The 19,955-nt window shown below is 43.7% G+C and overlaps 1 protein-coding gene and 1 non-coding gene across 2 annotated transcripts in view; one reads left to right on the top strand and one right to left on the bottom strand.

Moving 5' to 3' along the window:
- LOC126000446 (zinc finger protein OZF-like) overlaps positions 1 to 19,551 on the bottom strand; it is a 44,496-nt gene extending 24,945 nt beyond the window's left edge. Inside the window, exons 1-6 of the mRNA XM_049767734.1 lie at positions 19,519 to 19,551; positions 17,184 to 17,310; positions 14,189 to 14,269; positions 10,931 to 11,007; positions 8,662 to 9,550; positions 8,296 to 8,409 (exon numbers count right to left, since the gene is read on the bottom strand). Coding sequence (XP_049623691.1) covers positions 8,296 to 8,409; positions 8,662 to 9,550; positions 10,931 to 11,007; positions 14,189 to 14,269; positions 17,184 to 17,310; positions 19,519 to 19,551 — 1,321 coding nt within the window. The remainder of the gene's footprint in view (positions 1 to 8,295; positions 8,410 to 8,661; positions 9,551 to 10,930; positions 11,008 to 14,188; positions 14,270 to 17,183; positions 17,311 to 19,518) is intronic.
- On the top strand, positions 12,563 to 12,669 carry LOC126000451 (U6 spliceosomal RNA). Its single transcript, XR_007492748.1, has one exon. It is a non-coding gene; the product is annotated as a U6 spliceosomal RNA (small nuclear RNA).
- Positions 19,552 to 19,955: the final 404 nt, after the last annotated feature.

Below are 19,955 nucleotides of genomic sequence, written 5' to 3'. Positions count from 1 at the left end.
AGACATTCTTCTCTGTACCTGTATTTGGCTTCACCCCATCAAACCCCCTGCGTAGAAAAATTAAACTTGTGCAACTCATGCCAGATGTGTTGACCCCACACACTTGTGTGTGGTTTCATTATTTCATATTTCACTGCCCCTGCAACCCACTCTCCCGGAAGTGGATTCATTGAAATCCCACTGGTGCTGTAGGACAGAAGCTGCCTGCAGCAGATCGCCTTTCCTTTGCCCTTTTAAGAGCAAGGTGTTCCCCCAAAGGTATTTAGTCCTTTTGCAAAAGAAGGGAAACCCCCACCTCTCTGCCTCGAGTAAGAGAAATTGTTTTGCCAATCTGGTCAGAATTCACAGGAGCATGGAGGCCTTGCAGGAAAAAATGAGCCAGTCCTTCCCCACAACTTCAGCCCCAGAGACTAACTGTGGGTCTTCAGACACCTGGTTAGACTCTGCTAGAAAAGACTGTGAATGATCATTCCCACAAGTCTTACTGCAGTAAAAGTGGATGAAATCTGGACTTGGATGCATGCGTCCCACCTGAAGAGTCACTAGAGGAAGAAAACTGAGGACCAGAAATGAACTGCCCACCCCACTTCAGAAGATGGCCCAAAGATAAGACTGAAGCAGGTGGACTAAAATGGGTGGAACTATGGACCCAATGTAGAAGGAGGCAGTGAATGCATACCACCCACAGCTTTGGTTATTGACCCAATTGGGAAGAGAGTTGGCAGCTCTGGCTCTAATGAAATTCCGAGTGTAGAGAAAGAACAATGTAAAAGGGTTAGACCCAGTACTCCACCCTCAAGGAGAGTCAAGGTTTTGACTCATCACAGGGGACTAACAGCTCAGAGAGCTCTGCTGACTAGTGGACAGACTTGGAATAACTCCATTTCTCAATAGGATTGCTAGAGGAACAGGTGCCTCCCTGTCATATCTGACTCGCTTTACATGGGCCCACATTGCTGGAGACCATGGAGCCTTGCAGGCAAGACTCTGATAAATATCACAGCCTTATTCATTAGACAAGGTCTGGGGCCTATGCCAAACTCCCAAGTCAGGAGATAAATAAAGAGGGAGACAGAGCTAGCTGGGTGTGGGACCATCTAACTTTCTTTTACAACTGCCGACCAAGTCTCCCTTTACTCTCCAACTCTCAACTGCCCATAAACTCTTCCTGCTCCTCCAACTGCCCACATATTCTCTCAATTGTCTATCCCTACTGCCAACCATGAGGAGGGTTTTATAGACTCAGAATCCAATCACGATTAAAGTCTTATTTAACTGGTAGTGGCTTATTTCAAGTTGTGGACGCATTTATGGCTGGTTGGTGCTGAATTGTAGGACGATACCTCCCTAGCAGAGGTCACTCTCTAAAGAGCAGGGGATTAAATCTGCACTTCCTGAAGCAATGGGAATTGTGTAAGGCCCTAGGTGAGTAGTGTAGTGTTGCAAACAGACCAGGGGATTCTGCAGTGGGTAAATGTCAGTTTGCAAGAGCAGGAAAGGCAATGGAAAGATTCCACCTCCTGGTGCCAGCAGTGGGTCACTGAATTCCTCTCATGCTCTTAGTATGTCCTTTCATAATGAATCTGCTCATCCAAATTATCCAGGCTCACATGGGTGCACTAATGTAGTTAGTGCTAAGGTCTTGAAGACAAGAGACCATAAGGATAGTCAAAATTACTCAGGGCCCTCTAAATAGGAGGAAATGTGGAGACTAGAGCAGAAGGGACACCATTTAGTTGATTTATGTCTAACAAGGCTAAATTTTCATTGGAAACAATCTCATGGCTCTCAGTTCTTTGTGGCCTTTAAAATCAATAAACAGTATCCCAGAACACCTGGCCATAGCAGATATCTTGTTAAGATATCTTAGATAGCAGGAACCATGGAGAATCCCCAAGACATTTGCAAATTAGTTTCAAGTTTAAGAGAATAAAGTTGTCTTTTCTTAAAAAATGTATGTAAACTTGATTGCATCTCGTGGGGGAGGGCTTGGATTACTCTCTGACAGAAGACCCAAATTAGTCAGGTTGGGGCTTGCCTTGGACAGTAAAGCTGTGCTTTGTTTTCTTTCAATTGCAAATTCTTGTTTTTCTACCCAGACCTGAATACAACAGAACTCTGTCTTGTGCCTGTGAAGGAGGCAGTTAGAAATGGGGTGAGGTGGATCATGAGGGAGTATGGGAGTACTGATGATGGGAGCTGTCACAGTGTAGGACTGGTGTTGAAATATGATGCAAGGAAACACAATGAGTTTTTGTAATTTTGTAAATCACTAAACAAATGAAACATGATAATGCAGTGAATGAATATTTCCTGCATAATTACAAGTGAAAGCAATGCAGTCAAGATTTTAGGAGACTTGGGATTTGCACAAGGACCCACCATTTGTCAAACATTTTATCACTGATACTTTTTTTTTTGTGGTTTTTGGGTCACACCCGGCAGTGCTCAGGGGTTATTCCTGGCTCCAGGCTCAGAAATTGCTCCTGGCAGGCACGGGGGACCATATGGGGCGCCGGGATTCGAACCGATGACCTCCTGCATGAAAGGCAAATGCCTTACCTCCATGCTATCTCTCCGGCCCCCTGTCACTGATACTTTTTCATCCTTCCAACACACAAGGAAACATTTCAAAATACATTTAAAATATGTCTACATCCAGCATATTTATATCGTTCTAGAGAGGGGGAATTTCTGATGACACATTCCTAAATAAATACCCTTTTTGGTTCTGAGTGTAAAAAAATCTGAACGTGGGTCTGTTTGGGTAATTCTATGGGGGGGGGGGGTCTCATCTTGCAGTTTTGCACAAGAAATCAGAGTCAAAATTCCAGCAGGGGTGCTAAGCAGCATATTGGAATTCATTGAGTAAACAAGCTTCTTTTTACTGGTACATTCACTGCCACTTTTCATAACCAGAGTTTAACAAATCATGTGAGTGTGCGGGTTGCCTTTATTAAGAGTACTAATTAATGCAGGGTAGATTAAAGGAAAAAGCAAATGTCATTTCCATGAGCACTTCAATGGAGCCCAAGAGGTAGTTCAGTCTGTAAAGTTGAGAAACTACACTCGGGTTTACCAGTTTCCATCTCAAGCCCCATGAAGATAACTGGCCTGTAAGGGTCCGGGTTGGCACCGAGAGACAGAGACCACCTCCGATAATGCAAGACACAAAAGGGAGTTTGATCAGATAGCAGAGGTCCAGGTCTCATCCAATCACTGACGTTGACAAGGACCTGGGAGCAAAATCTCAGCTAGTTTATATAGACATTACAAACATTAACAGGCCCAAGCATTTCATTGGTTAATACAAACAGTTCAACTTTCACAGCATACATGATTGTCCTATATCTTTCCTCACATACGTGACTGCATATCTCATTTTGGGCACAAAGCACATTATTTCATAAAATAAAGGTCTCAACTTATCTGACTCAACTTTGCTTGTCATGGAGACCTAATTTGGTGGAACATTCCAGAACCATCTAGTTTCTCTATCTAACAGAATGGGTTCTTAACATCCCTGCATTCCTTTTTAGAGGTTACATTTTATGGTTTTATTTGAGTTAACACCCTCTGCCTTGGCTCAAAGTGAAAATGAATTAACTGCCTTTGCTTTAGCTAAGAGTAGAAAAGTAACTAAATATTTTTTTGTTTTGTTTTGGGGCACACCCGGCAGCACTCAGGGGTTACTCATAGATCCGCACTCAGAAATAGTTCCTGGCAGGCTTGGGGGACCATATGGGATTCCGGGTTTCGAGCCAATGACCTTCTGCATGAAAGGCAAACGCCTTACATACATACTCTCTCTCCAGCCCCCAAAATAACTAAATTTTAACCTGTCTCAAGAACTATTTTACGGGCTGGAGAGACAGCATAGAGGTAAGACGTTTGCCTTTCATGCAGAAGGACAATGGTTCAAATCTGGCATCCCTTATACTCCCCTGTGCCTGCCAGGGGCAATTTCTGAGTGTGGAGCCAAGTGAAACCCCTGAGTGCTGCCGGGTATGACCCCAAAACCAAAATCCAAAAAAACAAAGAACTATTTTACTAGGATTTGGGATTGTCTTAGTCTAGGGCCCTTATCAAGGACCCAGGGGGACCTTGGTTCTTGGTTCTCTCAGGCCTCATTTGGACACAGCAGCCCCTGCAAACTACCTCACTAGCTTTTAGGTTGGCAGAGCTAGAGTCTGAGGGCACCAGCTTCAAGAACAAAAAATTCCAGAAATGGACCAAAATGAAGACCCTGATGCCACTCTATTTATGGCCAGAATCCTAAAGAACAGGCATTAGCTCCTAAATTCATTCCAAACCAGAAAAGAGAATTCTCCTACTTCTGGGCTTCGACCAGCTGTTCCACACAGTAGAGTTTCACCAGGTCTTAGAGAGATGGAGAAGGGGAAGGGGAATGGCCACACACTGGAGAAGTTCTGCTAGGAAATAAATCCCCAAAGTTCCTTTACAAATACCACCTACCCATCAGTACCAGGCCACCACAACTTCAATAAAATAATGGTGCTCAGTCACTCTTTTTCAGATTCCCATGAATATTCACTGGTGAGTGTTGCTTTCATTGTTTATTTTTGTCTTTACTCATTTGTCATCCTTATTTGACTTTGGGGTCACAAATAGTGATGCTCAGGGTTACTCGAGGATCTGCACTCAGGAGTCAGGGAAACATGAGATCCAGGAATTGAACCTGGATGGTTGCTTAAAAGGCACAGGCACTACCTGCTGAATGAGAACATAGGCTCATCTTCTTCAGCCCTGCTCCAACTACAACAAAAAGGATATCAGCATTGTAAATGATGCTGCTGAGTCAGATCTGAAGAAGTAGAATTTACAGGTGAGGTTAAATCCTGGGCCCCTAGAGTACTCAAAAGGAAGCATCCACTAGTCACTTCTGGAGTGTCACTCAGTTTATGTAGGTGGAAAGGGATATTTATAAGGGACAGTAGGCTATAGTCTCTGTGTCAGCCAATCAGGCCGAATGAGAGAGGCGTTTAAAACAGTGTGTGCTTCTGTGTCTAGGGTAGACATTAAGAAAATCGATTGTGGGCCTGGAGAGATAGCACAGCGGCGTTTGCCTTGCAAGCAGCCGATCCAGGACCAAAGGTGGTTGGTTCGAATCCCGGTGTCCCATATGGTCCCCCGTGCCTGCCAGGGGCTATTTCTGAGTAACCCCTGAGCACCACCGGGTGTGACCCCCCCCCCCAAAAAAAAAATCGATTGTGTGCTCTGGGTTTAAAAACAGTATGTGTTTCATGTTATTAGTTACTTCTCAAGTTGCTTAAGGACAAAATTTAGATAAGGGCTCGATAAGTTAGATTGTCTTCCACTAGAGGCAGGATCCCCAGATCATAGCTTCTTAGAAAGTGTTAGTGGTGATTTTTCACAGGCAATAAAATGTGGGATAAAGACTTTTCATCTAGATTAGATTTACGGCACGGTGGACTTTCCTAGGAAGCATCTCCTCATGATTTTTTTTTTTTCGGTTTTGGGGCCACACTCAGCAGCGCTCATGGGTTCCTCCTGGCTCTACACTCAAATTGCAACTCGTAAGCTCAGGGGACAATATGGGATGCCAGGATTCGAACCACCATACTTCTGCAAGCAAGGCAAACACTCTACCTCCATGCTCTCTCTCTCTGGTCCCATGCTTTTCTTTTTTATTTTTTGATTGATTGATTGGTTTTGGGGCCACACCCAGCAACGCCTGACTCTGCACTCAGAAATAGGCCCCCCAATATTTATATATCCCAGAAATATAAACATTTGAGATTCCTATCTCTAAAATTTGTTAACACATCTCTATCCTAAGATTTTAACCCATTTTATTGGATCTATTCAAAAAAAGAGAAAAGGGTATTGCCACAAAGTAATACTGGGATGCGAGGAGACACTGACTAGGATGTAGTCCACTGTCCCTGATTCATAGTTGTAGTACCAACATTGTTACCCATAAATACATATAAAGAAATATACATACCCTACATTTGGGTGTGGAATCAAGTCCAAGACAATATCATTATTCGCAAATAAATACATATAAGGAAATATACATATTTCCCATTTGACTCCTGAATCAAGCCCAAAGTCATAACTTTCTTTTTTAATGTTAAATTATCTTTATTTAAACACCGTGATTACAAATATGATTGTAGTTGTATGATTACAGCATGTAAAGAATACCCCTTTTCATAAGTGCAAGATTCCCACCACCAATAACATTATTTTATAAGAAAAGTACAGATTCCGGAGCCGGCGAGGTGGCACTAGAGGTAAGGTGTCTGCCTTGCAAGGGCTAGCCAAGGAAGGAACCCGGTTTGATCCCCAGCGTCCCATATGGTCCCCCAAGCCAGGGGAATTTCTGAGCTCTTAGCCAGGAGTAATCCCTGATCATCAAACGGGTGTGGCCTGAAAAAACAAAAACAAAAAAAAGAAAAATACACATTCCAGGGCATAAGCAGAGGAACATTGGTAGAGCAATTTGCCTTGCATGTGGCTGACCTAGGATCCCCCAGAATTCCATTTGGTTCCCCAACTGAGGAGCAATTTCTAAACACATAACCAGGAGTAATCCCTGAGCATTACCAGGTGTGTCCAAAAAAGAAAGAAAGAAAAGAAAAATACACATTCCACCATCTTTGTTGGGAGCATGCCCAAGTGAGCATGATGAAAGAGGACTAATTCAGCTAAGGTGTAATCTGTTGGGTGAGAATAATCAGGATGGGAATGGAAGTGTCGATGACTCCCTGTAGCTGCTGGTTTAAGTCACAGGCTGTAATTAGTCCTTCAGCCAAGACCCATTTGAAAAGATAATTTTGGTCCTAGTAGCAATCCAGGGGAATGAAAGGCTGAAATGCTTCAAAGGGGTGCAAATGTGTGTGAGTGGAGTCTTGTTCCAGGGCACAAAGGATGTTGAGCTATAGGGCCCCAGGGATTTAGTAGGGAAAGCAAGTCCTGGATAAGTGAGCACAGGGAAACTATAGAAAAGGTGTTGCTGGGCTGGAGTGATGGCACAATGTTAGGGTGTTTGCCTTGCACACAGCTGACCCAGTACAGACCAAAGTTTAATTCCTGGGTGTCCCATATGGTTCCCCAAGCTAGAAACAATTTCTGAGTGCATAGCCAGGAATAACCCCTGAGTGAGTGTCACCAGGTGTGGCCCAAAAAAGAAAAAAGAAAAGGTTTAGCTGAATGACAGGCAGAAAAGGGGAAATGTAGCAAGCTATGTAGAACATAGATATGAACAGAGCTATGTACAACACAGACATTAGCCTAACATAAATGTGAACAGGAGACCTACGCAGAAATAATTAATTGATCAATAATTACAGTTATAAAACTGACCCATCTTAGAGTAGTAAAAGGGTCAAAGCGCTTCATAAATATAAAGCTCTCAAGTAAAGAGGTTATGCAGCTGTATTTGTTGCTATAGGACCTACTGAAGTATAAAATTTTCTCCTGGCCGATTTTTTGAGACCATAGGGAATGTCGAGGTTCAAACCCTGGTTGGCTTCGAGCAAGGCAAATACCTTTTCCACTATGCTACATTCTAGTCCCAACTATAAATTTTTATGCAGTTAATCATTCAGAAGTAAACAGGTCTCCCCATATTCCCTCAAGTCACTATTGTCTTGTTTAAAAGTTATTTTAGTTATTTTCATAGGCAACATGTTGTGTATGTAAATATTTTAGGGGATTATTATGTTACTGACCATAACCTGTGTCTTGAGATTTATTGAAGGCTTTGCTACAATCCAAATAAGGCTTTCTCCATGAATATTCATGTGTCTAAGAAGCTTTGAGGATAAAGCAAACACCTTTCCACACTGCTGACATAATAAGGCTTCTATCCTTTGAGAATTTTCTTTTTTTTTTTCGGTTTCTGGATCACATCTGGCAGCGCTCAGGGGTAACTCCTGGCTCTATGCACAAAAATAGCAGCAGGCAGGCTCAGGGGACCATATGGGATGCCGGGATTCGAATCACCAACGTTCTGCATGCAAGGCAAACACCTTACCTCCATGCTATCTCTACGGCCCATTGTGTGAATTTTCGTTGTTAAGGTATGAGGATCAAGCAATGCCTTTCCACAGTTCGAACATGAATAAGGCTTCTCTCTTGTATGAATTTTCATGTGTTTGTTAAGGTCTGAGGATCGAGCAAATGCCTTTCCACACTCCTGACACGAATAAGGCTTCTCTCCTGTATGAATTTTAATATGTATGTTAAGATTTGAGGATTTTGCAAATGCCTTTCCACACTCCTGACATGAATAAGGCTTCTCTCCTGTATGAATTTTCATGTGATCAGAAAGGTTTGAGGATCGAGCAAATGCCTTTCCACACTCCTGACATGAATAAGGCTTCTCTCCTGTATGAATTTTCATGTGTTTGTTAAGGGCTGAGGATCGAACAAATGCCTTTCCACACTCCTGACATGAATAAGGCTTCTCTCCTTTATGAATTTTCATGTGCGTGTTAAGGTCTGAGGATTGTACAAATGCCTTTCCACACTCCTGACATGAATAAGGCTTCTCTCCTGTATGAATTTTCATGTGTTTGTTAAGATTTGAGAATTGAGCAAATGCCTTTCCACACTCCTGACATGAATAAGGCTTCTCTCCTGTATGAATTTTCATATGTATGTTAAGACTTGAGGATCGAGCAAATGCCTTTCCACACTCCTGACATGAATAAGGCTTCTCTCCTGTATGAATTTTCATGTGATCAGAAAGGCTTGAGGATCGAGCAAATGCCTTTCCACACTCCTGACATGAATAAGGCTTCTCTCCTGTATGAATTTTCATGTGCCTGTTAAGGCTTGAGGATTCACCAAAAGCCTTTCCACACTCCTGACATGAATAAGGCTTCTCTCCTGTATGAATTTTCATGTGTTTGTTAAGGCTTGAGGATTCACCAAATGCCTTTCCACACTCCTGACATGAATAAGGCTTCTCTCCTGTATGAATTTTCATATGTACGTTCAGATTTGAGGATTTTGCAAATGCCTTTCCACACTCCTGACATGAATAAGGCTTCTCTCCTGTATGAATTTTCATGTGTTCAGAAAGGCTTGAGGATTGAGCAAATGCCTTTCCACACTCCTGACATGAATAAGGCTTCTCTCCTGTATGAACTTTCATGTGTGTCTTAAGGTCTGAGGATTGAGCAAATGCTTTTCCACACTCTTGACATGAATAAGGCTTCTCTCCTGTATGAATTTTCATGTGTTTGTTAAGATTTGAGAATAGAGCAAATGCCTTTCCACACTCCTGACATGAATAAGGCTTCTCTCCTGTATGAATTTTCATGTGTCTAATAAGCTTTGAAGATTGAGTGAAGTACTTTCCACACACCTGACACATATAAGAATTCTCTCCTATATGAATTTTCATTTGTTCAGTGTGGGACGAAGGGTACGTGAAGGACTTGCCATTCTCAGGACATAGATGACATTTGCTTCCTGTCCAAACTTCCTTTGGATCATTCTGGTGTGACAGTTGTCTCAGATTGAATCTACCTTGCTTACCATCAGAGGATTCCTGTATAATAGGGGTATAAAAGGGCACATCATATTGCTGAGCACACGAGAAATCCCCCTCACATTAATATAATCAATGGTGGTGGGGTACACTCCATGGAAAAAATGCTTGTGAGTATCTTGATATGAGGGAGTTAGAGCAAACACTGGTGGCTTCTTGGCCCAAAGTGATCTAACTATGGAAGTCTGTGTCCATTTACTGGGCATAACAGAGTCAGGAGCACTGTGCCCAAAAGACTGAGTCCCCATAGTACGGACGCTCTCTTTAACCTGATCCCCCATTAAATAGGTGACCCTTGAGTCCTCATTCCCATCACGATTCTGGCAGGGCATTTTCCTTGAGACTGGGTTCAATAACACTGGATCATTCACAACCCAGCATGGCGTGCCTCTTCCCTTTGGAACAGCACAATGATAGTTCAGTAACCTTCCAGTCTCCATGTTCAAAAGCACCCTTCATATGTGATCCCCATCACAGAAAAACAATTCGCTACATGTGTGGATGTCTCTAAAGAGATATAGACATCCAGGCAAGACATGAGCTTAGGGAGGTAAAACAGCCTGAGCAGAGGAACAGAAAGCATTATTTCTGAACCCTATATAAACAAACGTAAAACACATCCTTTCTTGGGGCTTCGTAGGATCTAAGAGCATATAACTTAAGGCCAGGTGGGATCTTCTGCACAACAGAAAGGAAACGGCCAAATCAGAATGTTAAATACCTCAGTAGGGCCAGAGCAGTAGAGTAGTATAGCAAGGAGAGTCCAGTTCGGAATTAAGCCCTAATATCAAAAATGGGCCCATTCCAAAGAAAACCCCCAAATATCACAGGTGTTGATCCAAAAGAGAAGAAAAGTCTCACAATACTCATATTCCTCCCAATCAATGAACTCAATATCCTTTTTTGAAATGTTCTCTCTACTATGGAGGTCCCACCAGGCAGTGCTCTTGTTTACTCTGGCTGTGTGCTTCCTGATCAAATATGGTGAGGCTCGGGGACCATGTACAGTGGATAATGAGATCTAGCTTTCCATCTCTACTCACAATCCAGTTGAAACACTTCACCTAATATTATATCAAATCAAAATCACTGTATGTCTTCACTCCTGAAACCATTTCCCACACAAATCACAGAATTCCTTTGCTCTGAAAAACAATGAGACCTTTTAATAAGACAAATCATTCCAATGAGTTTGGCACTTATGAGATTAATGGAATACTTCTCTTCACACCAAGCTCTGGATGCTCCCACCATTGCAGAGACCAAAGATGAGGTAAAAGGGCTGGATCAATGGGCCCCACTGAATAACTCCTATGTGTTTGTGCACCGAGCTATTCCACCACCACAATAAGAATATGATTTGGAATGTGCAAATCTTACCAACTCACTCCTGTTTGGAGATCTCATTCTAAAAGGAAATTGTAGAATGGAGGAATTCTGAACTGGTGCTCTGCATACTGAAAACAAATCAGGTATGAAATGTAAGACTCTGTTCAGAGACCAGAACAATACAAAATGGGGAGCTCATTTACTTGCATGCAAGTGATTCAGGTGGGATCACTGAGATCTCTTATGTTCCCCCTCCCTCCAAACTAGAATAATTTCTGGTGATTTTTTGGTGGGGCTTTTTTTTTTTTTTTTTTTTTTTTTTGTTTTTGGGCCACACCCTGTGACGCTCAGGGGTTACTCCTGGCTATGCTCTCAGAAGTTGCTCCTGGCTTCTTGGGGGACCATATGGGACACCGGGGGATCGAACCGCGGTCCGTCCTAGGCTAGCGCAGGCAGGCAAGGCAGGCACCTTACCTCCAGCGCCACCGCCCGGCCCCTTTTTTGGGTTTTTGGGTCATACCCAGCAGCACTCTGGGGTTACTCCTGGCTCTATGCTCAGAAATCGCTCCTGGCAGGCTCGGGGGACCATATGGGATGCCAGTAGTTGAACCATCATCCTTTTGCATGCAAGGCAAATGCCCTACCTCCAGGGGTCTCAAACTCACGGCCCATGAGTTGTTCTGGCCTCCGTACAACATTTTGTGGTCCACAACCGACCTTCAAATATGCGATTTTTATTCAGTAAGCTAATAATTGTGAATACTGCAATATCTGAAGGTTGGCCACAGGCCACAAAATGTTCTACAGAGGCCGCAACAACTCACGGGCCATGAGTTTGAGACACGTACATCTGGCCCTTGAAATAATCTCTGAGCACAAGGCCAGTAGTAATGCCTGAGCGCTTTCAGGGCTGACACAAAATCCACACAAATATTTAAGTGATAGACACTTTTTAAAGTGGCAATATTACCACAGTACTTACGGGATCACTCATCAATGGTTTAAAGATACAGATAAAAAATATATCCTCCCAAAAAAAACAAATTAGGGGCCGGAGCGGTGATACAAGGGGTAAGACTTCTGCCTTGCCTGTGCTAGCCCAGGACAGACTGTGGTTCAATCCCCCAGCGTCCCATACTGTTCCCCAAGCCAGGAGCGATTTCTGAGCACATTGACAGGAGTAACCCCTGAGAGTCACCAGTGTGACCCAAAAGCCAATAATTAATTTCTGAGTGGGCCAGATGAAGACACAGCGGGGCCGGAGAGATAGCATGGAGGTAAGGCATTTACCTTTCATGCAGAAGGTCATCGGTTCGAATCCCGGCGTCCCATATGGTCCCCCGTGCATGCCAGGAGCAATTTCTGAGCACGGAGCCAGGAAAAACCCCTGAGCATTGCCAGGTGTGACCCAAAAACCACAAAAAAAAAAAAAAAAAAAAGACACAGCAAAGATGGTGTTTCCTTGCATGTGGCTGACTGACATTAAATCCTGACATTCTCTATGATTGTCGTAGCCTGCGAGGAATAATATCTGATCACAGAGTCATAATAACACCCGAGTCTATGGGTGTGGACCAAAACTACACACCAAAAAATGTGTTGAATGAAACCTGGCTGAATAAGCAACAGAGTAACAGTATATTGTTTTCAGATAATAAATCAGCTTATAGAATAGGGAAGATAGTGCTCGCTTCGGAAGCACATATACCAAAATTGGAATGATACAGAGAAGATTAGCATGGATTCTGAGCAAGGATGACACGCAAATTAGTGAAGCATTCCATATTTAAAAAAAAGAATAGGGAAGATAGATTAATAATTAATAAGGTCAAAAGGAGGAACTTAAAGATGTCCACATTGGGGGCCGGGTAGGTGGCGCTGGAGGTAAGGTGTCTGCCTTGCAAGCGCTAGCCAAGGAAGGACCACAGTTCGATCCCCCGATCCCCCGGCATCCCATATGGTCCCCCCAAGCCAGGGGCGATTTCTGAGCACATAGCCAGGAGTAACCCCTAAGCGTCAAATGGGTGTGGCCCAAAAACCAAAAGAAAAAAAAAAAAGACGTCCACATTAGGGTTGTCCTGGGCTCAACTGTGGTCAAAATATATAAATCAATGATATATTTCTAGGGGAGCTGGAAATAGCACAGTGGTAGGGTATTTGCCTTGCATGTATCGATCTGGACAGTATATATATATATATATATGTTCACCCCCACACTAGCCAGAGAAATATCGAGCGGTAAGGTGTCTGCCTTCCATGTGTACAACACCAGACAGATCATGGTTAGATTTCCAGTATCCCACATGGTTCCCCAAGCCTACCAGGAGTGATTTCTGAGTACAGAGCCAGGAGTACCCAATGAGTGCCACTGGGTGTGATCTAGACAACCTCCAAAATAGGAAAAAATATATATTCTAGTGTGAAAGCGACATGGGACAGCCTGGGTGGGATTCACCTTGCAAGTGGATGAACCTAGTTCAATTTCTGGCATCACATCTATCCACAAAGTACTTCAGGGGTAATATATGAGAATAGAGCTAAGAATAATTCCTGAAAATCAGTGCAATGCTCCCAAAAGAGAAACAAAAAAATTCTCAGTATTTCTAAGAGTTGGTATTTTCCACAGCCATCACATCTGGTTTTCTGAGTGCACCAGAATTGGCTGAGAAGCACAAGGCCAGGAGAGACCATTGAGTACAACCATTAAGGCATACCAAAAATGAGGGGGAAAAGGCGCTGGAGAGACAACACAGTAGTAGGGGATTTGCCTTGCAAGTGTCCAACGAAGGACAATTGGTGGCGCAAATCCTGGCATCGCATATGGTCTCCCATACCTGCCAGGAGTGACTTCTGAGCAGAGAGCCAGGAAAGACCCTGAACCTGTTGTCTCTGACCAAAAACAAAGAAACAAACAAAAATAGACAGAAAAAAAATTGGGGGGAATCACTGAAAATGATCCAAAGGCAAAAACAAGTTTGTGGACAAATAGAACACAAAGGCATCTAGCATACCCTGAGAAGAGAATCCCAACATGGGGTTGTATAATTAGCATGAGAGCATAGAAAGTGGTTGAGGACCCAGAACCACAAATACTAACAGAAAGAGGAAACCAGAAAGAGCAAAGTCAAGAAAGCCCAGCTCCAGAACATTGTGGGCCTTAGCATCAAGAGCTGTGAACTGAAACAGGACGTCATGCACCCCTGATCCAGCAGTCCAAAACACACTGCTCAGCACCCACATTTCACATGTGCCCAGGACACTACCACACTCCTTCACAGGGTCTGAGTATTGGGCTCCTCTTACACTCACCTTCAAGCACACCTCTCTGCAGCTTGCCAAGGACTCTTTCTTCCAACCAGGAGATCAGCACAGGCTTCACGCTGCACTGTCCTGCCCAAAGGAATGATTCATGGTTAGAGACAGGTAAGGGGACAGCAACCTTCCTCCTCTTGTGTATGATTCTGGGTCCCTAATGAAAGTAGCCAAATCAAGCTTTCCTTCTGAATGTTGGTTATCACACAGAGGAAACCAGGTTCAATAAAAGTGTCCAACTTATGGTGCAGGATAATACTGCAGAGGAGCAATAATACAACTCTGGGCTCACAATGGGCCAATGTAGAACAATCATGGCAAGCTCTGTAGTTCCCTGAGCTGTTCCTAAAGTAACACTGACCGCTATGCCAGAGGTCAAACACTGCCAGGATGACAAGACTCCATAATGTCTTGAAACTAAGGGCTGGGGCTGCGAAATAATACAGCGGGTAGGGCTTTTGCCTTGTGATGTGATGAACAGGGTTAGATCCATGGCATCCCATATGGTCCCCCAAGCCATTCAGGAGCGATTTCTGAGCTCAGAGCCAGAAGTAATCCCTGAGCACCGCTGGATGTGACCCCAAGACAATACATACATACATACATACATACATACATACATACATACATACATACATACATAAATGAATAAATAACTTTGTAAGGGCTGGAGAGTTAGCACAAAGGTAGAACCTTTTTTTTTTTGGTTTTTGGGCCACACCTGTTTGACGCTCAGGGGTTACTACTGGCTATGCACTCAGAAATCGCCCCTGGCTTGGGGAGACCATTTAGGACACGGGGATCGAACTGCGGTCCTTTCTACACTAGCGATTGCAGGCAGACACCTTACCTCTAGCGCCACCTTCCCTGCCCCAAGGTAGAACATTTTCCTTGCATGCAAACAATCCGGCCAAACCCGGTTTTAATTACCGGCATCCCATAGGGTCTCCGGAGCCTTCCATGAGTAATTTCTGACCACAGAGCCAGTAGTAACCCCTGAGTCCCACCAGGTATAGAACAAAAACCAAAATACATAAATAAATAGATAGATAAATAAATAAATCAATAAATAATAAAAATAACTTTGTGATACTCAAACTGAAGTTAGTTGTTAAAAGAATATCTTGAGGGGCTAGAGAGATGGCATGGAGGTTTGGCCTTTGACTTGCATGCAGAAGGACAGTGGTTCGAATCCCAGCATTCCATAAGGTCCCCGGAGCCTGTCCCAGGCGATTTATGAGCATAGAGCCCCCCCCCAAAAAAAAGGATGTCCTGTATCTGAAAACACCCTTCTCCTTTAAATGATTTAAATGAAAGGAACACTGATAGAAACACCTGACTACTATTTAGTCTTTTAATTTATATCAGAATTGACAATCGGGATCTGAGCTAGGAGTAAAAACTTTGAAATGTTTAGATTTAACCTTTTGTAGTTCGGATTGATAATGCAGCGGTATGGTATTTGCCTTACAGCCAACACAGGTTGGACAGTAGCTCAAATCCCAGCCATTGAGCCTGCCAGGAGGAACTTCTGAGCACAGAGCCAGGAGTATCCCCTGAGCACCACTAGGTATGTCCCAAAACCAAAAAAAAAATTTTACTGTTTTGATCCCAGATAAACATTTGGATCAAAGACTCCTCTCTGTCCTCTTCAGTTGGAGCATATCTTTCAGAAGGTTTGTAACCCACAATGAAGACCTATGAATATATATATACACACACATTGGCTTTAGGGTCACACCCAGTAGCGCTCAGGAGTTACTCCTGGCTCTGCGCTCAGCAATTGATCCTGGCAGGCTAGGCAGACCATATGAGATGCCGGGATTCGAACCACCAACCTTCAGCATTCAATCCAAACGCCTAACTTCCATTCTATCTCTCCAACCCCTAGGAATATTTTCTTGTAAAATTTATAGATCACACATTATGAAGTGATAAGCTTTTGCTAACAAGAAAGTACAATCTTTGGAACATGGAGAAAACAGATGTACTTGGTCTCAAACATGAAAGTCATGTTTAAAACATCTCTGTAACATTCAATAAAATTGGATTCAGATTCACAATCATTTCTGAACATGGCCCCTGTCTCACCGCCAAATCCACTGAACTCACATTCTTCTGGGATTGCCTTAGTTTCTGAACCAAGCAGATCGTGACACTATACTGATAATATGCGATAGAGGCATGTAGGTTCTTTAGGGTCACTCAGGGCTTGATTCCCAAAACAACCAAGTCATGCCAGGATTGATTCCAGAGTGCAGAGCTAGATGAAAGCCTGAGTTCTGTTGGGTATACCCCAAAAAGAAACAACAGAAGAAAAGTAGGGCCTGGGACACAGTATAATTAGGAAACATACTTTGAATATAGGAGCCTCAGGTTGATTGCCTGCATTACACCAGCCAAAGATGACAGGGAGGCGCTGATGTCTTGATACCCTAAATAACTCATGAGCAAAATGTAAGTCAAACTTGCTCGCAATCAAGTAGGACTCATTGGGAATTGGGACACTGGTAGAGTCATTTGGACAGTAGCACTCCAAGAGATCATGAATAATGGCAGGAGTAGTTCCTAAGTTCTGAGTACTCCCATGTATGGTCACGATCTTCCCCAAACTTACAAAAATTAAATGCCTTGAATTTGGGAGAATTGTAGGATGTACCCATAGTGGTTCAGGCAGAAATCTAGCCCTAGGTTCAAGAATAATTCCTGGAGGCTTATAAGATCAATGTGCAGCCTGGATCAAACCAAGTGCACAGACGCCAAGCCAAACACCATACACAATGCAATATCTCTTAGCACTGTGGAATGACATTTACAATTACTGAATTGGATTCCTCTAAGATAGAAAGTCAGACCTGGGAGGTTAAGTCAATGTGGAGTGGATTGTCTTTGGGGAACTGCAAAGTCAGGTCCCCTATTGAATGCAGATACCTGACTGATATTTGATTCTCTCCAAGGGACTGTTTAACAGATACACCAGGGAAGCTCTTACCTATGTCCCGCAGGTGCTGGTAGATCTCCAGCATCACATCTCTGTAGAGTTTCCGATGAGAGGCGTCCAGGCACAGCCACTCCGCTGGGGAGAAGATCACAGCCACATCGGGGAAGGTCACCATGTCCTGAGGCAGCACACACAGGAGGGGTCAGGGCCCAAGCTCACCCAAGTTCTAGGAGTAGAGAAGGAACCTCCTGGTTCTCTAAAGAGACTCAAGTCCTCTATCTCTACTCTCAGAAGGAAGCATCTTCAAAGCCAATATGTAAACAGGCACCTCTAAATAGCCTGGGTGACAGGCTCCAGAAATCCCTATAGTTCAGCCAACATACATTCAAAACAGAGCCAGGAGTTTCCAGACAGGGTCGATCCAAGGTCAATCTCTGGTTTAGAACTGGGTCGCCTAATGTTGTCAGGAATAACTCCTCCTTGGTGCAGAGTCAAGAATAAGCTGAGTTTCACAAAATGGAATAAAATTCTAATCAAAACAAAACAGTCTGAGATAGAACAACACAAAGAAATCATAACGAGTACCGGGAACTGTACTCACAGGAAAGGACCCAGCAACATAGTTTCTAGGATGTCAGAAAATTTTTCACCCAGAGTTTCGACTTAGGAACCCGGGATGTGTGCCAGACCTCTGTGTATGGTCCTAAATGAAGACAGTGAGAAGACAAGTGCCCAGGCATCAGCCGACCATCTGGGAGCTTAAGTAAAATGCAAATGTGCTGAACCTAGGAAACAGCCAGGAGGGAACTTGCCTTGCACTTGGCTAGCCCAGAGAGAACCCCAGACTCCTCTTATGATCCATCACACAGAGTAGAAAGGACACCTGAGAGCAAAGTCAGGAGAATCCCTTACTGGCTGTGGTGCCAGAAATAAAAATTAGTAATAGAGCTGAACCCAGATGAGGCAGAAATGATGCTTTAAAGCAGAAATCCGGGAATCAAGGATTTCATTAGCAACATGGTAGGAGTCCATATTACCAGAAGATCAAAGCTGAACCCCAGGACCCCATAGAGTCTGAGACCTGCCAAGGGTGACCCAAGAGCACTGATTCAGGGGCCAGGCCTGTGCACCACTGGTGTGGCCCTCAAACCAAACAAAGCAAACTAGGACAAAAGAGGCCTCAAATACAGTGCGCAGCACCTTGACCGGATGTCAAACCCTGACACTGGGGTGCTGCACACTCCTGTCCTCCCACCCTGTCCTTCTCTAAGCTCATAATCTGCCCCTACCTGGGAACAGGATTTCAAACGGTGCAGTTCCATCTTCACTTGTCTATATTGTTCTTAAAGAGCAGCAGCAAGGCCGTTGTCACAAATCTCTGTAAGAAGACATTGCCAGGAGTAACCCCTGAGTGTCACTGGGTATAGTCTAAAAACAAACAAAATAAAAAGAATAGGGAAAACAGATTAAGAGAATCAAAATGAAGAATATAAAAATATCCACATTAGGGTTCTGCTGAGCTAACTCTTCTGCAATTTAAACACACAAATCAAAAATATATTTCCAAAGGGAAGTGCACATTCAGGAAAAGACCTAGCCACAGAGTTTCCAGTAAGGCAAAAATTCTTCAGCCAGATTTTAGAAAATTAAGCCACCTGGGGAGCGTATTAGACCCCCATTGAGGGTCCTGAGTGAAAAGAGAGAGAAGAAAAGTGCAACAGTATTGGCCTGCATGTAGGAACTGCAGGAAAACACAAATCACTGCTGACCTAGGACGGACCATTGTTGGAACACCAGGCATCCAATATGGTCCCCCAAGCCAGAAGCAATTTCTGAGCACACAGCCAGGAGTAACCCCTGAGTGTCACTGGGTATTCTCAAAAACCAAACTGCGAACTTTGAACTAAACCCACAGAACAGCCAGGAGGGCACTTACTTTGTACTTGGATGGCTCAGAGAGAACCTCGCACTCCCCATATGATTCATTCTGCAGATTACGAGGGACAGAGCCAAGAAACCCCCTATTGGCTCTGGAGCCAGTACTAAAACTCAGTAATATAACTGATCCCTGATAAGGTAGGCATGAAGATTTAGCGTAGAAATCTTGAGATCAAGGATTTCCTTAGCAACATATTACCAGTACATATTTTATGAACTCCAGAACCCCCATAGGGTCTGAGACTGCAGTCGTGACCCCAAGAACTGTTTCAAGAGCCAAGTCTGAACACACTGGGGGCCATTAAAACAAACAGAGCAAACAAGGACAAAAGTAGCCTCAAATAACAGAGTCCAGCACCCCAGCCAGGGGCCACAGCTTGTCAATGTGGGGGCTGAACACTCCTGTCCCTCCACCCTGTCCTTCCTTATGCTCACACTCTGCACCTACCTGGGAACTGGACTTCCGATGGTGCAGATCCATCTTCCCTAGTATGTATTATTCCGGAAGAGCAGCAGAAAGGCAATTTGCATGAATCCCTGTAGGAAAGACAAGGCTGTGAGCACTGCAGAGGAAGAATACCCCTGTCCTGACAGGAAGAGCCTGTAAGACCAATAATGCCAGTTGGGCCGCACCTCTGGGCACCAACTCAAGCCCAGGTGAACATACACAGACAGAAACTCCTTTCTGTCCTAGAAAACATAATGAGGTTGGGATAAGGATGTGAATAGGATAAAAACACTGGTCTTACTCTACAGGGAGGCACCAACTCAAGCCCAGGTGAACATACACAGACAGAAACTCCTTTCTGTCCTAGAAAACATAATGAGGTTGGGATAAGGATGTGAATAGGATAAAAACACTGGTCTTACTCTACAGGGAGGAAC

Source organism: Suncus etruscus (genome assembly GCF_024139225.1).
Source record: "Suncus etruscus isolate mSunEtr1 chromosome 15 unlocalized genomic scaffold, mSunEtr1.pri.cur SUPER_15_unloc_1, whole genome shotgun sequence".
Taxonomy (NCBI): domain Eukaryota; kingdom Metazoa; phylum Chordata; class Mammalia; order Eulipotyphla; family Soricidae; genus Suncus; species Suncus etruscus.
This window is presented reverse-complemented; position numbering and strand designations above follow the sequence as displayed.